At 41.2% G+C, this 22,435-nt stretch overlaps 2 protein-coding genes across 2 annotated transcripts in view; one reads left to right on the top strand and one right to left on the bottom strand.

Annotated features, from left to right (window-relative positions):
* CENPP (centromere protein P) overlaps nt 1-22,435 on the bottom strand; it is a 406,761-nt gene that overhangs the window by 345,850 nt on the left and 38,476 nt on the right. The window lies entirely within an intron of this gene.
* OGN (osteoglycin) lies at nt 1,382-21,842 on the top strand. Its single transcript, XM_069736904.1, has 7 exons — nt 1,382-1,514; nt 2,005-2,263; nt 11,226-11,304; nt 11,866-12,024; nt 13,448-13,650; nt 15,804-15,899; nt 16,558-21,842. The coding sequence occupies exons 2-7, from the start codon at nt 2,090-2,092 to the stop codon at nt 16,732-16,734; spliced, it is 888 nt and encodes a 295-aa protein (XP_069593005.1). The 5' UTR covers nt 1,382-1,514; nt 2,005-2,089; the 3' UTR covers nt 16,735-21,842.

The following is a 22,435-nucleotide window of genomic DNA, read 5'->3' as shown; positions in this document are numbered from 1 at the left end:
CATTATATCAGTGCACTTATATGTGGATGGAGTTGCCACTGTTGAAGAAGTAATTTAGTGACTGTTCATCTGCACTTTTGCGGCAATCATGCTTATTATTAATTTCGCATACAGTGATCACTATTAAGAATATAGCTAAGACACAATAAAAGATGTCAAGTTCAGCTGGTCTACATACATATTTTCAGGTATGTGTCTCCATCTTGAGCCTTACTGTCTTTAAAAAACAAACCCCACAATGTGCCTACATTGTATTACTGTAAGTAAAGATGTATGCCATTTTCTGCATTCAGGAACACACCGCTCCTATGCCTCTCAGCTTCCTGCTTGCCAGGGTGTGGACATCTCCAGTATTTTGTGAGACATGCAATGTGATGGCCCTGAACTCCTCGCTCTTCCCACCATCCTTCTTTTCTTCTACTTGCAGCTGTGATTTCTCTACCTGTAAGAGGCATCTTGAAGGATTTTCATATGTAAAGGCACCCAAGAATGCAGAAGACAATGAACCAATCCATTAGGATCCTCATTTTCTCTCCAGTTGTTGCTGATGGATGCACTGATGGACCTTGTGACAACTAATCTGCTAGGACTGGAATATCTTTTAACTTACGATTTCTCATTTCCGTTTGTCTACAGTGACCCCTAATTTGTCTAATTTCTCATAATGCCTCATGATCAGAGATTAGTTATGTTGGATCGTACCTTTGAGACATTCTTCAGTGGTTTTGTCTGAGTTCATTGTTTTACTTTAGATTTCAATACAAAAACGTTTGAATACGGAATAGAATAAAATATTAGAAGGACCTAAATCTGTCAGAAATAGTGGTGAAAGTGGCCAGGCTTGCATTCGTCGGAATTATTTTTGGATCCAAAAATAATGAATCATTCCAGAGAGCATTAATTTTGGTATGCATTATAAGTAAAATACAATCATGGAAAAAAGCACAAAAGCAGGAACTGTGAATTCTGAAATTATCAGAATGCAACATTTAATCCCAGATGTTAAAGTGGAACAATCAGAAACAACTAGTTTATTTCTCCTAAATGTACCAGAATTAATGTATCTTGTATAAAATTTTAATATCGCGGAAAGCCTCTCGTTTATCTTTAAGCCTTTTTTTTATATATATTGCTTAACACATAATACAAAAGAAAAAAAATAAAGTTGAAAAATATAATTTAAGTCTTTTTACCCCAGAAACCAATGTAGAATTCAGCATCTGTCCTGCAGTGAGTGAGTAAAAGACATGAATACCAATACATAAAACTAAACCCTTAGGGCCTGTGTGGACTGTCAGCTGCCTTGCCCCCCCCCTGCTTCCGGAAGTAAATCTATACCCTTAAGGCTAAAAATTCTGGAACTGCCTCCTTCATTCCATGGCCCATGTCATCCATATACAGCAATGTGTTCCTATGCATCCAAGGAAGATTATTCACATCTGGGCTGTATAGCTCATCTAATGAACTTAATGAAGACAGAAGGGCCGAGGCACTGAGCAATCAGGGGACAGAAGGTAGGACCCTTACTAAACCTTGAAGATCTGATGCGTAAAAAGAAATAAATAGAAATACACAATGCATTTAAAACTAATAGAACTGCGATGAAATGTAATATGTATGTATGAATACACTGATTTTACTATATCAGTGATACACAGCAGCTATTACAGAGGTTTTTCTATTTTCTATAGAACTTGACCAATTCTATATTATACGATGAGTAGGTTAAACCGTGTTACTGTAATACCGCTATTAGCCAACACTAACATCAGTTGTAATTTAACTGTAATTTTACCAATGAGTAACACATGTCAAGGCAGTAAAAAAGGGGCTTAGTACGAGGGTAATTTTTAGGATTCCTTGAATGGCTTTAGAGCCTCACATGAATTTTGCAATCATCCTAAAGGGTTAAGCCTAATCCCCTGAATGGACCGAGCCTTCGCAGTCCCTGCCAACAAGTCATGCAGCCTCTCACTATTGTTATGACATGCTGTTCTCTCCCAGGCACTGAGAAAGGATTTTCCCCAGGAAAACTTTTTTCGAGAGTAAAGTAGAGCTGCATCCTCCGAGAACAGCTTCAAGGACAGCCATGAGGCAGACGATGCATATGTGGTGCTCTGTGATTTTGCTGCTACCCTTCGTACAGTCGGCACCTCCTCTGCGGCAAGAAGCACTTGATGACTATGATGCTGATGAAATATTTGAGGGAATGCTCTTCAAGCAACACTTTGAACAACGCAAGAAGGAAACAGCTTCTGAAGAGGTATCTACCCATACTTCGTTTTTAGACATTTGTAGCAATGCAGCCTGTAATATTTTATAATGTTTATATAACATTAGATTTTTTACGTGCTGAACTCTGACCAAATGACCTAACTTTATGCAGTTTACTAATTTATGCGAACATCTAACTAGTAGGAAGTAAGACCTAGCACATATAAACAAGTTCATAAAACTCATGGCCCAGTTGGGTATTAGTTGAGGCAACCCGGGGAGGTGAGGCCTGAAAACGCAATTCTTCTAAGAGAACATTATTAGTATTCAAAGTAGTTTAACAAATAAAAAGAAAAGAGAAATAAGAAAGAAAGAAAACTGCTTGCACTGCTTTAAAGGAGCACTTCTTTCTTAAGTGAATGGTCCAGTCTCCAGTGCACGGGTCTTACGAGGTTGCGATAGAGCATTGTAAAACAGTTCAAATTGATTCAGAGCGGCAGCCACTTTAATCTTGGTTTTGATTAAGGCCCAAGAGCTCAGACCCCCATTTACCTTAATTTGAGGACACATTCGATTGATATGCCATTACGTTGTGAGAGGAATACCTCTAGATCAGGTGTGGGTGTTTGGGGCAGGCTCAAGAACCGAGCCAGCTCCATATAAGACAGGTCCCGACTGTCACCACCTGCCTCTAAGAGAAATGATCGTAGCTATCTTGAATGCTCTTTAACCACTTATAAGGGTTGTCTGTTCTAAAGCTACAAGTCTGCAGCCATTCTATGTGACTACAGACTTGTGAATCTACGGATAGCGCATACGCAGGGTGCACAATGTGAGGATTCATAAGTCTGCAGACTCAGAAAAACTTTAGTTGCTTTAGTCTGGGCAATCTCTATAATAACTGCTGTCAATCTCTGACAGCAGCATCTAAGTGGTGTGCCTAATGCATCCAACTCCCCATGATGGTCCCAAAGCAGCCAAGCGCCTACTGAAGGCCCCCCATCACGGACATCTGCATACTCCTATGAAGCTGAGCCTATAGCTGGGCTTCATATAAAACTTTTACCTTATAGTAAAAGCAGTCAAACAATGGCATTTAGGAGTCACCTGAACACGGTAAAAACAAATCTCAAAAGGCAATAGTGGAATAGCATTTTTTTCTGGAGACAAAACCTTGGTAGTAAATAAGCTGCTTCCAAAAAGCAGGCATTGCTGCATTTTTCAGGATCCCAGAGTTATTTAGTGGAAAAAGATTTTTATGTCTGGAATGACTATTTGGAACAAAAAAGTTCATGAGTTCATAGAAAGAATATACACAATTACAAATGCAACAGCGAGTGTGTGTGTGGGATGAATTGGAATCGTTTATCTAAGACACTGGCAGAGCATTAAGTTTGTAGGACACTATTTACTTTCACACTTTGGTCAGCCCTCTAGTTGGTCAGGCATTGTTCAATTTCACACCTAAGTCAGCCAATGTTTACTTTGACATTTCACTAATTTAATTAAACTGTACTAATCCTAAAGGTACCGTCACACTAGACGATATCGCTAGCTATCCGTGACGTTGCAGCGTCCTGGCTAGCGATATCGTCCAGTGTGACAGGCAGCAGCGATCAGGCCCCTGCTGTGCTGTCGCTGGTCGGGGAAGAAAGTCCAGAACTTTATTTCGTCGCTGGACTCCCCGCAGACATCGCTGAATCGGCGTGTGTGACACCGATTCAGCGATGTCTTCACTGGTAACCAGGGTAAACATCGGGTAACTAAGCGCAGGGCCGCGCTTAGTAACCCGATGTTTACCCTGGTTACCATCCTAAAAGTAAAAAAAACAAACAGTACATACTTACCTACAGCCGTCTGTCCTCCAGCGCTGTGCTCTGCACTCCTCCTGTACTGGCTGTGAGCGTCGGTCAGCCGGAAAGCAGAGCGGTGACGTCACCGCTCTGCTTTCCGGCCGCTGTGCTCACACAGACAGTAGAGGAGGAGTGCAGAGCACAGCGCTGGAGGACAGACGGCTGTAGGTAAGTATGTACTGTTTGTTTTTTGTACTTTTAGGATGGTAACCAGGGTAAACATCGGGTTACTAAGTGCGGCCCTGCACTTAGTTACCCGATGTTTACCCTGGTTACCGGCATCTTTGGTCGCTGGAGAGCGGTCTGTGTGACAGCTCTCCAGCGACCAAACAGCGACGCTGCAGCGATCCGGATCGTTGTCGGTATCGCTGCAGCGTCGCTAAGTGTGACGGTACCTTAACTGCCATTCTCAGGTTTTCAGACCAAAACAATATGGTTTACATTTGTGAAAATCACAAAAATAAATGGGCTTCACAAAATAAATGGGCTTCACATCCTGCTGTAAATGCTTTAAAAAAATGTTATTAATCTGCAGACATGTGGCAATTTGCAGCTTAACATTCTACAGCTGTACGGCTGCCACACTTACAGCCTGATAGCCGGGAAGAAATTAACTTTATTCCTCCTGGCAGCCTTAGGGTACCGTCACACAGTGGCATTTTGATCGCTACGACGGCACGATTTGTGACGTTCCAGCGATATATCCGTGACGTTCCAGCGATCTCGCTGTGTCTGACACGCTCCTGCGATCAGGGACCTCGCTGAGAATCGTACGTACGTCATAGCAGATCGTTTGAAACTTTCTTTCGTCGTCTAGTGTCCCGCTGTGGCGGCATGATCGCATGGTGTAATAAAGGTGTGCACGATATTGTATACGATGTGCGCATAGTAACCAACGGCTTCTACATCAAACATACGTCATGAAATTATTGCTCCAGCGTCGTACATTGCAAAGTGTGACAGCAGTCTACGACGCTGGAGCGATATTGTTACGATGCTGGAGCGTGACGGATCGTGCCGTCGTAGCGATCAAAATGCCACTGTGTGACGGTACCCTAAGTCACCGCTCAGTGCATTGTGAGTGCTGGCTGTAACCACACCCCAGCACTGACTGACAGCCAGCCTGGCAGTGTATCAGTACAGAGCTGGCTGTCAGTCAGTATCGGGGCGTAGTTTCAGCCACCGCTCACTATGCACTGAGTGGTGACTGAAGTCACAGCGGCTGCACCAATATGACTGAAAGCCCAAGTCTGAGAGAAGTTAATTTCCTCCCGGCAGCGAGGCTCTCAGAACGCTATTAACCTGTAGACTAACCCCATATCTGCAGGTTAATAGTGTGGACAAGGCAGGTTAGAAAGGTATAAACTTAAGAACAGTTTTCTGAGATCAGACAATGGAACTCCTTTATCTTTCAGAAACTGTACTATTCTTGTTCAGGGATCATATTTGGAACTGCATCTGAGTCCTATTCAAATAAAAGAGCCTGAGCTCAAGAATAAGAATGTTACTATCCAGTGAATAGGTGATAACTATTAGATTGATGCGTGTCTCACTGATGGGACCCACCATCATTCACCAGAAAGGGGGACCTGCTTCCACATTCAGACCTATTACATTGAAGACAGCCAAGCACTACGCCCCAATATCTTCGTTAGTGACATATACTTCAATGGAGCGAAAAGACAACAGCATTGTGTTGCTGTTTCTGGTGATCAGTGTGATCCACACTTACAGTGGGGCAAAAAAGTATTTAGTCAGTCAGCAATAGTGCAAGTTCCACCACTTAAAAAGATGAGAGGCGTCTGTAATTTACATCATAGGTAGACCTCAACTATGGGAGACAAACTGAGAAAAAAAAAATCCAGAAAATCACATTGTCTGTTTTTTTTTAACATTTTATTTGCATATTATGGTGGAAAATAAGTATTTGGTCAGAAACAAAATTTCATCTCAATACTTTGTAATATATCCTTTGTTGGCAATGACAGAGGTCAAACTTATTCTGTAAGTCTTCACAAGGTTGCCACACACTGTTGTTGGTATGTTGGCCCATTCCTCCATGCAGATCTCCTCTAGAGCAGTGATGTTTTTGGCTTTTCGCTTGGCAACACGGACTTTCAACTCCCTCCAAAGGTTTTCTATAGGGTTGAGATCTGGAGACTGGCTAGGCCACTCCAGGACCTTGAAATGCTTCTTACGAAGCCACTCCTTCGTTGCCCTGGCGGTGTGCTTTGGATCATTGTCATGTTGAAAGACCCAGCCACATTTCATCTTCAATGCCCTTGCTGATGGAAGGAGGTTTGCACTCAAAATCTCACGATACATGGCTGTTATGAAAGGCAATTCAGAATCACAATGGACATGGAGGTCAGAGCACATACAGTGAACTGACAATAACCCAAAATAATAGAACGAGCTCTGAGACGTGGGAACTCTGCAGACCGCAAACCCTACTCCTATCAAACCACACTAAAGGTAGCCGTGGAGCGCTCCTGACCAGAACCTAGGCGCCTCGTCACAGCCTGAGAAACTAGCTAATCCTGAAGATAGAAAAATAAGCCTACCTTGCCTCAGAGAAATTCCCCAAAGGAAAAGGCAGCCCCCCACATATAATGACTGTGAGTAAGATGAAAACACAAACATAGAGATGAAACAGATTTAGCAAAGTGAGGCCCGACTAGCTGAACAGAACGAGGATAGGGAAGATAACTTTGCGGTCAGCACAAAAACCTATAAATAACCACGCAGAGGGGACAAAAAGACCCTACGCACCGACTAACGGTACGGAGGTGGTCCCTCTGCGTCTCAGAGCTTCCAGCAGGCGAGAAAAACCAATAAAGCAAGCTGGACTGAAAAATAGCAACAAAATAACATAAGCAAAACTTAGCTTTGCAGAGCAGCAGGCCACAGGAATGATCCAGAGAAACACAAGTCCAACACTGGAACATTGACAGGAAGCATGGATCAAAGCATCAGGTGGAGTTAAGTAGAGAAGCAGCTAACGACCTCACCAGATCACCTGAGGGAGGAAACTCAGAAGCTGCAGTACCACTTTCCTCCACAAACGGAAGATCCCAGAGAGAATCAGCCGAAGTACAACTTGTGACCACAGGAGTGAACTCTGCCACAGAATTCACAACACATGGCCCCATTCATTCTTTCATGTACCCGGATCAGTCGTCCTGGCCCCTTTGCAGAGAAACAGCCCCAAAGCATGATGTTTCCACCACCATGCTTTACAGTAGGTATGGTGTTTGATGGATGCAACTCAGTATTCTTTTTTCTCCAAACACGACAAGTTGTGTTTCTACCAAACAGTTCCAGTTTGGTTTCATCAGACCATAGGACATTCTCCCAAAACTCCTCTGCATCATCCAAATGCTCTCTAGCAAACTTCAGACGGGCCCGGACATGTACTGGCTTAAGCAGTGGGACACGTCTGGCACTGCAGGATCTGAGTCCATGGTGGCGTAGTGTGTTACTTATGGTAGGCCTTGTTACATTGGTCCCAGCTCTCTGCAGTTCATTCACTAGGTCCCCCCGCGTGGTTCTGGGATTTTTGCTCACCGTTCTTGTGATCATTCTGACCCCACGGGGTGGGATTTTGCATGGAGCCCCAGATCGAGGGAGATTATCAGTAGTCTTGTATGTCTTCCATTTTCTAATTATTGCTCCCACTGTTGATTTCTTCACTCCAAGCTGGTTGGCTATTGCAGATTCAGTCTTCCCAGCCTGGTGCAGGGCTACAATTTTGTTTCTGGTGTCCTTTGACAGCTCTTTGGTCTTCACCATAGTGGAGTTTGGAGTCAGACTGTTTGAGGGTGTGCACAGGTGTCTTTTTATACTGATAACAGGTTTAAACAGGTGCCATTACTACAGGTAATGAGTGGAGGAAAGAGGAGACTCTTAAAGAAGAAGTTACAGGTCTGTGAGAGCCAGAAATCTTGATTGTTTGTTTCTGACCAAATACTTATTTTCCACCATAATATGCAAATAAAATGTTAAAAAAACAGACAATGTGATTTTCTGGATTTTTTTTTCTCAGTTTGTCTCCCATAGTTGAGGTCTACCTATGATGTAAATTACAGACGCCTCTTATCTTTTTAAGTGGTGGAACTTGCACTATTGCTGACTGACTAAATATTTTTTTGCCCCACTGTATCTAACAGTTATCACATTTCCAGTGGATAGGCGATAATTTGTTTAAATTGGAATACTACTTTAAGGATATCGTAATATTATCTATACAGTTCACAGAAAACAATACACTTTTTTTTTACACTAACAGTCCCCTTTCGGCCATGAACTGTGTCCCATGAGTAGGGCAGAGGTGCAATTCCAGATATAACCTGTGGACAACAATGGCACTTTGGCAAATGCTGAACCCTACAAAAGGACATGTAAAAAATGTATCACCGTGAAAAATAAGTGATACATATTCTGGTTTGCCTCCCTTATTTTCAAAATCTGAAAAATACTATATATATATATATATATATATATATATATATATATATATATATATATATATATATATATATATATATATATATAGACAAGCCACACCTCTAGGGCCTCTTAATCATTGGATTCAAGTTTTGCATTCAGTCCCATTGACACAGGTGTATAAAATTCAGCCCCTCCACACGCAGTCTGTCTTTACAAACAGTTTTGGAAGAATGGCTCATTCTAAAGAGCTCAGGATATGGGTTTCCATGGTGGAGCAGCGGTATACAGCCTTACATCACTAAGCACAATACCAAGCGTTGAATGGAGTGGTGTAAAGCGTCCACCACTGGACTTTGAAGCAGTGGAAACATGCTTTGTGGTGTAACAATGCTTTATTTAACAGGGCAATGTTATCCGCCTGACTGCATTTTTTTTTGGCCTAGGCCCAAGTAGTTCTAGTGAAGGCTAGTCTTATTTCTTCAGAATAGTAAGTTATTTAAGACAATTGTAGCTTACAATTTTGCAAGAACAATTTGGGGTAAGCCGTTTTTTGTTCCCCCATGACTCTGCACAAAGACATCGTTGGGTGAGTTTGGTATGGAAGACCTTGACTGAATGTACACAGCCTTGATCAAGACCCTAATAAACACTTTTAGTGGGGTATTGTGAGCCAGGTCACCTTGTTCAGCACCAGTAACTGATAGTATTACATGGAGGAACCCTCCCACAAGAAGAAAAATCTGAAAATTGTATCAGGGGGGATTCAAAAGGGGTCTAAAAACGACTGGAGGAATGAAGATTGCAGACTGAAACTTTGGAATTTTATTAACTAAAGGTAGTCACTAATATATGTAAAAATACTTGTTCCTCCTGTCAAAACTGCCGCTAGCCGCCAATAAAGGGAATCTGTCAATTGATACAACGCTATTAAGTTGCAGATAGGGCGTTAATCTTCAGGTTAATAATTTCTGAACCTACCTGGCACCTCCACTTAAGAGCCCCACTGCCGGGAGCAAATAACCACGTCCCCCGACACTGAGTGACAGCCAGCTCTAATGCTGAGCCGGCTGTTAGTCAGTGCTGGGGGCGCGGATACAGTCACTGCTCTATATGCACCGAGCGGTGACTGAGCCACACCGGTGCCGCACCTATGACTGGAACCCAAACGCTTTGAGTGGTCTCGAGCGTCGGGCAGGTTCAGAACTCTACTAACTTGTATAACATTGCTGTCTCACATGTGCACTTAACTTATATATACTATGCATGGTATCATTTTGATCTGAACTTATTATGCTTGTTATTCTTTATGGTTTTTTCATTATTCCTTGTTGAATACTGATATTGTATATCTCGAGGTTGTAATTAGTGTAATGGGATCTCTTGTTATATTTAAGAACACGGAGGCTATCATTTCAGAGTGCCTATGCGTATTGATATCCTAGTGTGTCATATGTTAGCTGGGGTGTACTGCAACTCTATTTAGGGTTGTTTGGTCCTTATGACATGGCCTTTGGGCTTTTTAAGTGCTTTTATTTATTTCTTTGCTTCTGTTTTTTGTCCATACATTTTTTTATTACCTTTGAGAGATCCTTGCTTTTGCATATTTTTTTCCTCTTTCTACGGTTATCCTTTCTACATGCATTAGGTTGATCTCGGTATATTCTTTTGGTGGTGCCCACCTTGATTTTACCCATCTTTTGCCTATAATTTGAATATACCACCTAAAAGCACTTGCACAAGTCAAAAAGAAATTAGAAATCAATGCACTTTATTACATAAAAAGATAAAACACATAAAATAGAGGTAAAAGATTCTCTCTAATGATACAGGATTTATGCCCAGGGTCACAAAGACATGTAACATCAATATCCCTGAAATGCATGACACATAAATTCTGCTAAAGTGCATGAATTAGAGATCTCTCTAGTCCAAAGATCAGGTGCCAGCAATTATAAAGTGCAAACATGCAGTATATAGCGACAAAGTGCTCACAGACTACAGGCGGCGGGTGAACCGATGCACATTGTACGTTTCGCAGTTGATCCTTCTGAGGCATAAATGGAAAAAGAGAATTACCCTTTAACTTCCACGAGTAAGATACCACTTTATGGTTTTGGTGGAGCCGAGGGACCTGCCTTCTGTTAAAGTATGGCTGCCCATTTCAGTTAGACATAGACACTCTGTTTAAAGTGTGTCTGTCTATATTGACATGAGTGTTTCTTCTCTAGACAGGCGTGAATCCCGCCCGTCAAAGTTGAGCCATGTACGTACCGATAAGCTTTTGGTCTCCTAGATGTTTAGGTCATGGCACCAATAACACTCAACTGGACTACATATACCATGGCTTGGCAGAACGAATCGAGTGATAGGATCCCTTTAAAGCTTCCTAATATATAGTTGGATACAATAGATACAATACAATTATTTGATTGAAATACCAATCATCTATAATTCGGATGTTAATCAATGCCAAGTGATAGAGTCACCAAATCGGAGATATTCTTTTTATGTCAAAGGAGTTTACCAGATGGACAAAATGGCTCCTAACAGGTAAACATGAAAATCCTATCTGTTCCTTATGATTACAAGTCAGCAATGACGAGTAATTAGTATCTGTAGAAACATATATCTACAACACAAGAATCTGATAATTCTGGAATTTGTTTGCTAATCTCTAATACTAGTATATATGTCGAATTATTTAAACAGCCAAATGGACTTACAGTTTCAAAGAGGAGGGCCAGGAGGGACACCGATCAAAGCGTTACAGACGCTACGGACGCTAAAGGTAACACATTTATTATGTAAGTCAGCCAAGGCCAGTAAGAATATGTATGTGATAAAACATAGTACCACGAGCTGCACATAAATTTGTTTCTTTCCAATAGATCATGTGCTACATATACCAAGTGACACCAAATTCAGATAGTCCCCAGTGACAGATCAGGGGACCCTCTTGGACTACTGATCTTCTGAATTCAATACTGTATTCACTGTATGTCATTGAGGGTACAAACTACCCTGCACGGTTGGTGAAAATACCCATTAACTATTGGGCTGAGTCATACCTACTGCTACTGTTATACTGTACCCTCTATACATCAGTCTTACTGCGGCCCACCAACGTAGATGCACAACTTAGATACATGCGACCTAACATCTAACAACGTTGATTATACACATCTTCTTTGTACTGTATATACTGTAGGTGTGTGCGCACAGTAGTATACACTGATATTTCCTATCTCTTGACAGGCTAGCACACAGAGACCATCTTAATACCAGCAGCTTCACTTTATCGGCACTTTAGTTAGCGCCAGTATGTTTTTCTCCCTTTTTGTTATTTCAGATTTGCCTACATGTCTGGCATGTGTATGTCTTAGCGGATCAGTTTACTGTGAAGAAACAGATATAGAAGAAGTGCCCCCCTTGCCTAAAGAGACTGCATATCTATATGCTCGATTCAACCAAATAAAGAAAATCACAGCCAAAGACTTCTCCGACTTCCGTAAGTTTACAGCAGCTCAGTTCTCGCTTTGGTTCGGTGGGAGCCCTTTGGGTCTCAGCTTCTCTTCATCCGCTGATTTTGCAGCAGATTTTTCATTGAGGCAATATGTGACATAGACAAGCTGTAGATCTGAATTCACAGTCTGCTAAAAAAAACTAAAGACTGACTTGTCATCATCTGGGAATGTGGTTTTGTCAGTCTTGGTCACAGGTGCATCACATTTTTCTTTTTTATAGACTTTCGATTTTATAGACTTTCGAGAATCCACAAAGTCAGCATCAAATGAACCATATAATACGAAATAATACATTCAGCAATTAAAGCAGCACTCTACACAAAAAGTAGAATCACTTTTGTTTAATCATGGAATGGTATCGGTGTCTTAAGAACCTTTATGACAGTACATCTAATGATTGATAGAACACTCAGAGTAGAGTAGATTCGGCGACTGATTCTAAACATTCGCTCAACTCTACTCGGGAGATTTCCTGGAGTCACCATGAAAAGTATCTATAAATACAACCCAAAAGAAGATCTGAATTATTTCTTATACACAGAGCCTATAGAACTCCTAGAATACTAGTTAGAATTGACATTAGGGCAGATGATCGGTGTCCACGGTGTGTGGAGGAAGGGGCAGATTTAGGTATGTTCTGGTCCTAAACTCATCTAGCTAGGCTGTGGGAAGATGCTGGTAAGCGGATCTCAGAGGTTTTTAATACTCCTAGTTCTCCAGCTCCCAAGGTATGTGTGCTGGGTATGTGGGGGGAGATTAAAGGTTCACCTCCTAAACATTTCACAATAGCCAAGATCCTGTATCAACCTAGAAAGTCTATAGGTAGGCATTGGCTGGCAAACAACACTCCTTAAGTAGAAGAGGTAGTGGTGGGAGGTCTAAACAGTACTATTCTAATGGAAAAATGGGTCTATATAAAAAGAGGGGCCACAGTTAAATTTGAGAAACAGTGGGGGGATTGGATTAAATGCTCAAGGGTAGTGTTGGTGATGTTGGCCACAGACATAATATATAATACACTTATTCTTCAATAGCAGCATAATATGCTGGAAAGAGGAGTTATGGATTGCCCTTTCCATGATACTTTCGGTATTCGTACATCAAGGAGGGATGATAGTCTTATGTAAAATCAGATGGGTAATGGAAGAGGGGTTCTTCTTGGGAGGTGTGGGGTTTTGAAACCCTGGGAACGTGATATTTTATTATACGCTATATTTTCTGCATCGAACAGTCTGTAAAATTTGTTTCTATGTTAAATAAAAATGTTTTTTGGTAAAAAAAAAAAAAAGAGACATGATTTACACTATTTGAGAATCTTTATGTATATTCAATCAACATCCTCATGGATGGTTATTGCAGGAGATGGATATATGATGGGAGTGTTATTTTCCTCCTTTTCTTTCTCAGCCACCTTAAAGAGGATTGACCTAACAGGGAATCTTATAGAGGAGATTGAAGAGAAAGCATTCGAGAAGCTAGTTAACCTTGAGCTGCTTTCTCTTGCGGAAAACAAACTGACTAGGATTCCAGCTTTACCTGCAAAACTGACCTCATTTAATGTCAACGAGAATATGATCAAGAGCAAAGCCATCAAAGCCAATGCATTCAAGGTAATAGCAAAGGATAAATATTGTAATGCCCACAATTTATTATAAACCCATCATATGGGATTCTAGAGTGTAAATAAGTCTATCCTTTAAACTTTTTTATCTGGGATAAAGAGGACCAGTTATTGAATAGTAATGTCGAGTTTTATTCAATGAAAATCCTTAGTATTAAATCTAAAACAGGCCCGTCATGTGTAAGAGGCCTGATTGACTGGCTCATTCCAATACCTAAGCCAGCCCCTTTCTGTCATGGCTGATGCAGAGGGAGTTAAGAGAGTTGGCTCAACTGCTGAAATGAGCCAGTCAACCAGCCCCAACATACAGCTCCCCAGCAGAGGGAGGGGACACAAGATCTTCAACATGTCTGAATAAAATGAGAAAAGGAGGTGTCAAGATCTGTGCTGATAACTTGTTATTCAGGAAGCTTTCTTAAAGTGGCTTCTCAGCTTTGTTTAAAAAAAAAATATAAATTTATGTTTACCGAGTCTTCGCTGCATCTCCTGTGGTCTGCTATTATCTGCAGCACTGACGTCACATCAACAGTGAGTGCTACAGCCGATCAGTGAGCTCAATTATTAGTTGTAGTGCTGTCGAAGGGACTTCAGCGTTACAGAATAATAGACACTAGGAGCATCGGTGGAGACTCAGCAATGGATCTGGGGAGGACGAGTAAATAAAACATTTTGGTACTCACAGTAAAATCTCATTCTTGTAGCCTTCATTGGGGGACACAGTAACTATTGGTCAATATGTTACCACATGGAGCCTAACACTAAGAATACATCTTAGAAAAAAAAGCTGATTCCTCCTCATCAGACTACACCTGGGCAGCCGGCGTCAAGTTATTCAGTTAGTACAAAAGCAATAGTAGGAGCAAAACCAAACACCCTCTCTACCAATAAAGGGAGGGTGCTTTGTTCCCACATGAAATGTACAAGAATATTTTATGGTGAGTGCCATGGGACACAGGAACCATGGGATGTCCTAAAGCTGTCCATAGGGTGTGGAAACAAATACCAGTACTGCAGAAGGAAAAATAGCAGTCCGTCGGGTTACTAACCAAGCAATTGTAACTTGTAGCACCTTTTTACTAAGACTTGCATCCCTATATGCAAAGGTAAGAGTGCCACAAAGATGTGGACAAAAGCCTAAGTGGAGGCCCTATGGAATAGAAGATCAGCCGCCTAGAGGCGCAAGACCCAGAAGGCTTCTACCCCGTGGGAGAAGAGAGCCTTGCCCTGGCAGGTGCGTTCCTAGCTTAGCACAAGCTTCCGCATTGGCAGATCAAAACCAGAGAACAATGGTATTCCTGGAGGTGGTCTGACCTCTGCCAGAGCATACCGGGATGACCCATAAGGCAACTGTCCAAAAGGAGCTGTGAAAGGTAAAGCTCCACAACTCTGACCACATCAGACACTCAATTAAGGTGAAAGGTGGAGGAGAATCACACTATGGTGAAATGAGGAAGCGAAATGCTAGACCGCTCTGTCCCAGAGAAAGAGAGACAGGTTAAAGCCCCTTTCGGAGCCTCACCTGATGGAAGAAATCACTAGAGAGGAAAAAATCACCCTGCTGGAAAGCCAAAATGGAGAGATATCTCTGATGTGCATGACAGAAGACATCTAAAAGAGGGGCACAACCGGATTAATATGGCGACTGACCTGAGGACCGAGCTAGCATAAGGGGTGAACTAGCCGTCTGAAAAAGAATGATACACCCCCAAAGGCAGAGAATATGGGGAAAAAAGAAGCCCCCTTACAAGTAGGTCACGCTGTCTAGAGAATACCAGGTGACCTGAATCTAGGGCTCAGGGAGCTTCAATCCCGCTGTATCTGATCAATGAGATACCATGAACAAATGATTCTTACTGGCTTCAGAAACCACCCCATGTCTGCCTCCACATGACACTAAGCTAAACGGAATAACTGGGTGTCGGCTGCCCGCTGTACCCTGGTGGGGAGGAGTCAGCTTTGTTCTACAATGTATTCTTAATGTCAGCCTCTTGGTGGCACCATATTAACTGATGGTTACCGTGTCCCCCAATGAAGCAACTGAGAAACTAAGAACAGTTGGTTTTTGGAGAAAGGGGTTTTCACTTTCTATACTTTTATCTGGCTGAGCAACATCTTTTAAATTATTTTTTTTTCTTTTCATAGAAACTGACCAACTTGGGATACCTCTACTTGGCTAACAATCAACTAGACAGTGTCCCAGCAAACCTACCAGAGAGTCTACGTGTCATTCATCTACAGGTACGTGGAATTTGTTTTTCTACAATCTTCAGGATTGTTCTAGAGTGACCATGCAACAGCTCACCCCCGAGGGAAGGATCCTAGTCACCCCTTGCCCCCATACACATCAAGTTGTTGGATCCGCCAACATTTATGTAATGTCTTTGCCCCATGTCCTGAAAAATGAAAACGCTACGGGTCTTGAAAAATGGTAATATAAGCAAAAATTATTATTTTTTATTTCAACACAAGATTACATGCAGAAATTTCAACTTTTGTAAGTGTTTTTTTTTATCCAAAAGTATTCCCATCCACTGGATAGTTGATAAATGCAAATTGGCGAGTGTCTGCTGAGAACACACATTATCAGAGCAGGTTTCTATGTATTAAAGGGAAACGGTCATGTAAAATAACGCTATTAACCTGCAGATATGAGGTTAATCTGCCAGTTATAGTGTTCTGACATATATAGGTCTATTGTATGTAATAACTATTTTTATGCATTAACCCCTTCTCGACATCCACCACACATGTATGGATAAGTAGAGGTCTCAGAGGTCAGACATGGGAAATGCCATCACTTTATTATCTGGTGAACCCTATTAATGTTTAATTCATGTATTATTACATAGAAAACATGGATTTAATCTATTGTATGTTTTTTATTTTTTTACTTCAGTTCAACAATATAGAGTCCATCACAGATGACACATTTTGCAAAGCAAATGACACCCGCTACCTACGACCCCGACTGGATGAGATCAGAATGGAAGGGAACCCAGTGATCCTCGGAAAATATCCAAACAGCTTCACCTGCCTTAGAGTTTTACCCCATGGATCATATTTTAAAAAATGAGTCTGTAGTCAAGCCCATTGTGGCTCAATGCCTCTATTAGCCATCAACAGAAACAATTAGGTCACAAGTTTAGGAATATTAGGTCACAAGCATTCTGGCCATTACCATAGAGCTACCTCTGTGCCATGGCCACTTACAGCTTCAACTGCTATATGGGAAGCAATCACTCAAGCTTTGAGCATCAGCCTTGTAAATGAAAACTCTTTCGAAAGAGGAGGTCAAAGATAATAGAAAAGCTGCACTACGGGCGGCAACACACGTAAAATAATGATATAATGTCCACTCGCCCCATTACTATGGGCCATTCCAGGCCGTGTCCCCAATGCTTCACGCTCAACCTCTGTTTGCACTGGTTGTACATGCCCCAGTGCGTATTCCCGCCATATTGTTTGCAGCCCATCGATGGCCTCCGCAGTATACGGCCTAAAACCATAAAGACTCGAGATGGGAATACAAGGCACGAAGATGTAACCCGAAGATGAGTGGGAAGCATCAGGGACATGGTTAGGAGTAAATGACGAACCATGTCGTTTTTAATTGTTTTACATGTATTTCTGCTGATGTCCAGCCACTTTACATAATACCTGTAAAAGCAACCACTAACCTCAGAACGTCTCCATTACATAAACCTTTACCGTTAACATCTGACCAAATGTATATTTTAAGGTTTCTAGCTGAATACTATTAGAGGGACTATGTTGGACCCACAATTTAAGCACAATGATGGTCTCACATTTTTGGAAGAAGTAGATTACAGAAGACATATGCAGACAATATAATCCTAGGACATTAGATGACACCTTGAGAATGAGATATCGCCAAGAAAGAGAGAGTTCTATAACTATTAACTAGAGTACTAACATTTATGCAACGTTCTGGTATACTCAGTGTTCGGATTCCTCCCGATTTCTAAAGATCTCCACTAGTTGGTGACTGGAGGAGGCCATTATCCCGTTCTGGTACTCCGTGCAGGTTCACAGCCTGTTTCCATTCATCAACTACCAGCGGACATCTTGAGAATGCATGACCCGTTATTGAGCCGACTCTGATACACATAGCCTAGGTTTACAGTAACATCATATTTCTGTTTTAAGAATAATGGTCGTCTTCCACTTTAATTTGCTTCTTTACTGACAAGTAGAGTATATTGAGTTTAATATCTTTCTTTTTCAAACCCCCCAGGTACAATAGTGTAGCAGGCTACGTTATATTACCCACCTGGTGGAACCTAGGTTATCTCGTGAACCCGAAATATATAAAGACACCAAGAAAACAGAAAATTAACACAACGTTATGGGTCTCTAGATATAGCCAAAAAGATTTCCATTCACCGACAGCACTGGGGGGTTATAGAAATGGTGACGATTTGAGAGAGATGGTAAATTAGAAAGTTGCATGTTTCTATTAATACAATAAGTGTTATTTGCATTCCAGTGAGAATCCCATTTATCCCGTGGTATAAAGACATGCTAGACTATAATAAGTGTCAGTAAGCTGGGACCATCGCTACTTCTTGGAAGGAAAGGGATGACGGTGTTAGGAAAAGCATCCAATCCTTGGTGGCACCAGTCTAACTTTTCCATAATGTATATGTCATAGTTAGACATTTATCTATGACGAGTCAGATATGGATGGAATTTTAATTTTGAAAGAAGTTTGCAGCTTTATCTGAGGATTTGCTGAAAAGTCCATAAACTGCTCATCTGATTCCATATTTTAAATTGAAGACGACCAGGCGCTACCTATGTACTGTATATGCCGCCTAAGCATGGAAGACTAGTGGTGTCAGTCCATATTGTTAAAATAACACTTACAAGATGTACTCAAGTGACTCTTCTGCCCATAATAATAATAATCTTTATTTATATAGCGCCAACCTATTCCGCAGTGCTTTACAGTTTAACAGTTTTGCCCCTGCCTATACCGGCTCCAGGCAGACAAACTACAGCGCATACATAGATAGTACTGTATGTGCTGAGCACTCCTGTGCATCTCACAGACTGTCACATTACATTCTACTGCAGTCACACATAGCTAACCTATGCTCCAGAAATTCACAGGTTATGGACTCTTAGTAAATCTTTCTAATAGCCACACTCTTCAGGAATAAAATGAACCACAAGTGACAGTCTATGGAACAGTTGTGTTTGGTTTGTGGCCTCAAAGAATAGTTAAAAAAAAAAATCACATTCATTTCAGTAAAGTTCATATATTGATTTACTGTGCAGTATATCACACTGGTCATTAAAGGGAATCTGTCAGCAGGTTTGAGTTTGGAATCTAATAGAAAGCCTAGAGAGATGAACTGGAATGTAACGTTGCTGTACAGTAAGTGCATATTCACACTGGCCACTAAACAGTCAAAAACCCAAGATAAAAACATAATACTTGCCAATATCCTGCAGTATATAAATAAACTGCAACAGTGCATGAAAATAACGTAGGGTGCTTAGTTAGCATATTTTTGATTTAAAAAAAAAAGTAAAAAACCATCCCACCACATCAAGGTGATCCTATTCGGGACGGTTCTAATCTCTAATATTAAAACCTTACCATGTGTCAAATAATGTGTGTGTGGACAAGGGCTGAGAAGGGCTGAAACCCGGCTAGTGGACACAGCCATGGGAAACTACTTGAATATAATGTCCAGCTCAAAACAAAGGCAGGTCCCACTTTACATGCCCAGGAGGCAAAAAGACAACCTAGAGAGGTGAACGGTTTATTACATAGTAACATAGTTAGTAAGGCCGAAAAAAGACATTTGTCCATCCAGTTCAGCCTATATTCCATCATAATAAATCCCCAGATCTACGTCCTTCTACAGAACCTAATTGTATGATACAATATTGTTCTGCTCCAGGAAGACATCCAGGCCTCTCTTGAACCCCTCGACTGAGATCGCCATCACCACCTCCTCAGGCAAGCAATTCCAGATTCTCACTGCCCTAACAGTAAAGAATCCTCTTCAATGTTGGTGGAAAAACCTTCTCTCCTCCAGACGCAAAGAATGCCCCCTTGTGCCCGTCACCTTCCTTGGTATAAACAGATCCTCAGCGAGATATTTGTATTGTCCCCTTATATACTTATACATGGTTATTAGATCGCCCCTCAGTCGTCTTTTTTCTAGACTAAATAATCCTAATTTCGCTAATCTATCTGGGTATTGTAGTTCTCCCATCCCCTTTATTAATTTTGTTGCCCTCCTTTGTACTCTCTCTAGTTCCATTATATCCTTCCTGAGCACCGGTGCCCAAAACTGGACACAGTACTCCATGTGCGGTCTAACTAGGGATTTGTACAGAGGCAGTATAATGCTCTCATCATGTGTATCCAGACCTCTTTTAATGCACCCCATGATCCTGTTTGCCTTGGCAGCTGCTGCCTGGCACTGGCTGCTCCAGGTAAGTTTATCATTAACTAGGATCCCCAAGTCCTTCTCCCTGTCAGATTTACCCAGTGGTTTCCCGTTCAGTGTGTAATGGTGATATTGATTCCTTCTTCCCATGTGTATAACCTTACATTTATCATTGTTAAACCTCATCTGCCACCTTTCAGCCCAAGTTTCCAACTTATCCAGATCCATCTGTAGCAGAATACTATCTTCTCTTGTATTAACTGCTTTACATAGTTTTGTATCATCTGCAAATATCGATATTTTACTGTGTAAACCTTCTACCAGATCATTAATGAATATGTTGAAGAGAACAGGTCCCAATACCGACCCCTGCGGTACCCCACTGGTCACAGCGACCCAGTTAGAGACTATACCATTTATAACCACCCTCTGCTTTCTATCACTAAGCCAGTTACTAACCCATTTACACACATTTTCCCCCAGACCAAGCATTCTCATTTTGTGTACCAACCTCTTGTGCGGCACGGTATCAAACGCTTTGGAAAAATCGAGATATACCACGGGATATTTCCTTATCATGGAATCTGATAGCAGCATGGTGGAGGGTCTGAGACTGGACCTTGATGGCAGCATTGTGTCACTTACTAGATTGTAGGTTCTTGTTTCAGTCAAATCAAAGTGTTATCACTATAGGACTAGGTGTAACGTGTAAAGATGAGCGAACCTGAACTTTAAACTTCGGGGATCATACCGAACAGTTAGTGTCTGGTGCTGAATGCCGAACACAGACTTCTCCTGGAAGTCTGTTTTAATGTCCGGAGTTCCGGGGAAGTCCGGGAGAGAAGAGAAAGAATTAAAATTTTCCATCTCCAAAATTTGGATCCCCATACATTTCAATGGGGTATAGGTTCAAGTTCAGGTAAAGTTCTGGTAAACAACTGTGGACTAAAGTTCGTGTCAGGTACCAGAACCCAACTTCCACCGGTCCGCTGATCCCTAGTCACGTGCTATCTAGTCCTCCTGCCCTCACCACCGATTAGCTGCTTTCTGTCAATTTACTGTGTATACAGAAAGTGGCCAATCAGTGCTGTGGGCGGGGTTATACAGAGCTCAGCATTCAGAGCACTGCAGCAGAGAAAACAGGGAGTTTATCAAAATGACAGCAATCAGCCCAGTAAATGATGAATCACTGGAATCATTGGAATCCATGCTGCTCTAAGATTATATAGCAAAAACCTGGCGACAGATTCCCTTTAAGCAATACGACATTAGTAAAGTAATTAGATTAGAAGGGAGAAACTTCTCTAAAACAGGAGTAAAGATATGAGGTCTAGTATTCCCGTCCCCTAGATTTACTTACTATGCTCTGGTAAATCACGATGATAATAGGATTACTGACGGCTCGCATGGTTTGTGCTTCTGTGATAATAAACTGTGTAAGAAAATTACCACTAAGAGAACGAACGGTCTTCGGTTTTGAAGTCCAACCACTATTTATAGGTTGTGCTCTGTAGCAAAAGCTCACGATTTAGATCCTTGGAAACTCTACTAGTGCAGTTTTATTTTTTAGATGTATTAGTTTCACGTCTTTTGCATGGTTATGAGAGTTATTATTGCTAAAAACAAGAAAATATATAAGATGGAAAGAATCTTGGTTGAGCCAAGTCTTAACAATTTATGCCTCTGTTAGTACTTAATAAAATGTATTTACATAGTGATGTTAATTTACAAGTATTAAAGTTATTGTAGTGTCCGCTTCTATCATTTATAAATGGTTTCTGCAAAACATTCACTACATTCCGCATGTGACCCTTCTAGCAAAAGACAAGATAGAAAAAAAATAGAAAAAAAAAGTTTTATACGTTGAAGTGTCCGTGCTTTTAATGACTGAGTGGTGACAACAGTCAGAAGCAAATAACGATTTATAGGGTTATTTTTTGCTTATGAAGAGTAGCTGAATTTTGGAATATTAAGCTGGTCATCTTGAAGTCCTTTTCCTCTCTGAAGAGACAATTTGCATATTCAATTTCCCGCAGTAGTATTGCATGGCCTATAAGTCTCCTTACACTGGCATGTTTCTACTGTAGTGATTAAGGTGTAAGTTCTGCATACAGTATTCACACCGTATTTTACAAGATAAACATATGTATTTCACCTGGTTCATCTGTAAAAACCACATAGCAAAATATCAGCAAATAATATGAAAAAAAGATAGTATTTGGGGGGATGTAGTTTTAATTGTACCTTGACCGTTATGTCTGAAACAACCTTACTAAATTTTTCAGTGATTAGATATTGTAAAAACCCAATGAGACTGCAGCTGTTGCAGGTTAATGATCCCCCGTT

This window comes from Ranitomeya imitator, chromosome 8, assembly GCF_032444005.1.
Source record: "Ranitomeya imitator isolate aRanImi1 chromosome 8, aRanImi1.pri, whole genome shotgun sequence".
Lineage (NCBI taxonomy): Eukaryota > Metazoa > Chordata > Amphibia > Anura > Dendrobatidae > Ranitomeya > Ranitomeya imitator.
This window is presented reverse-complemented; position numbering and strand designations above follow the sequence as displayed.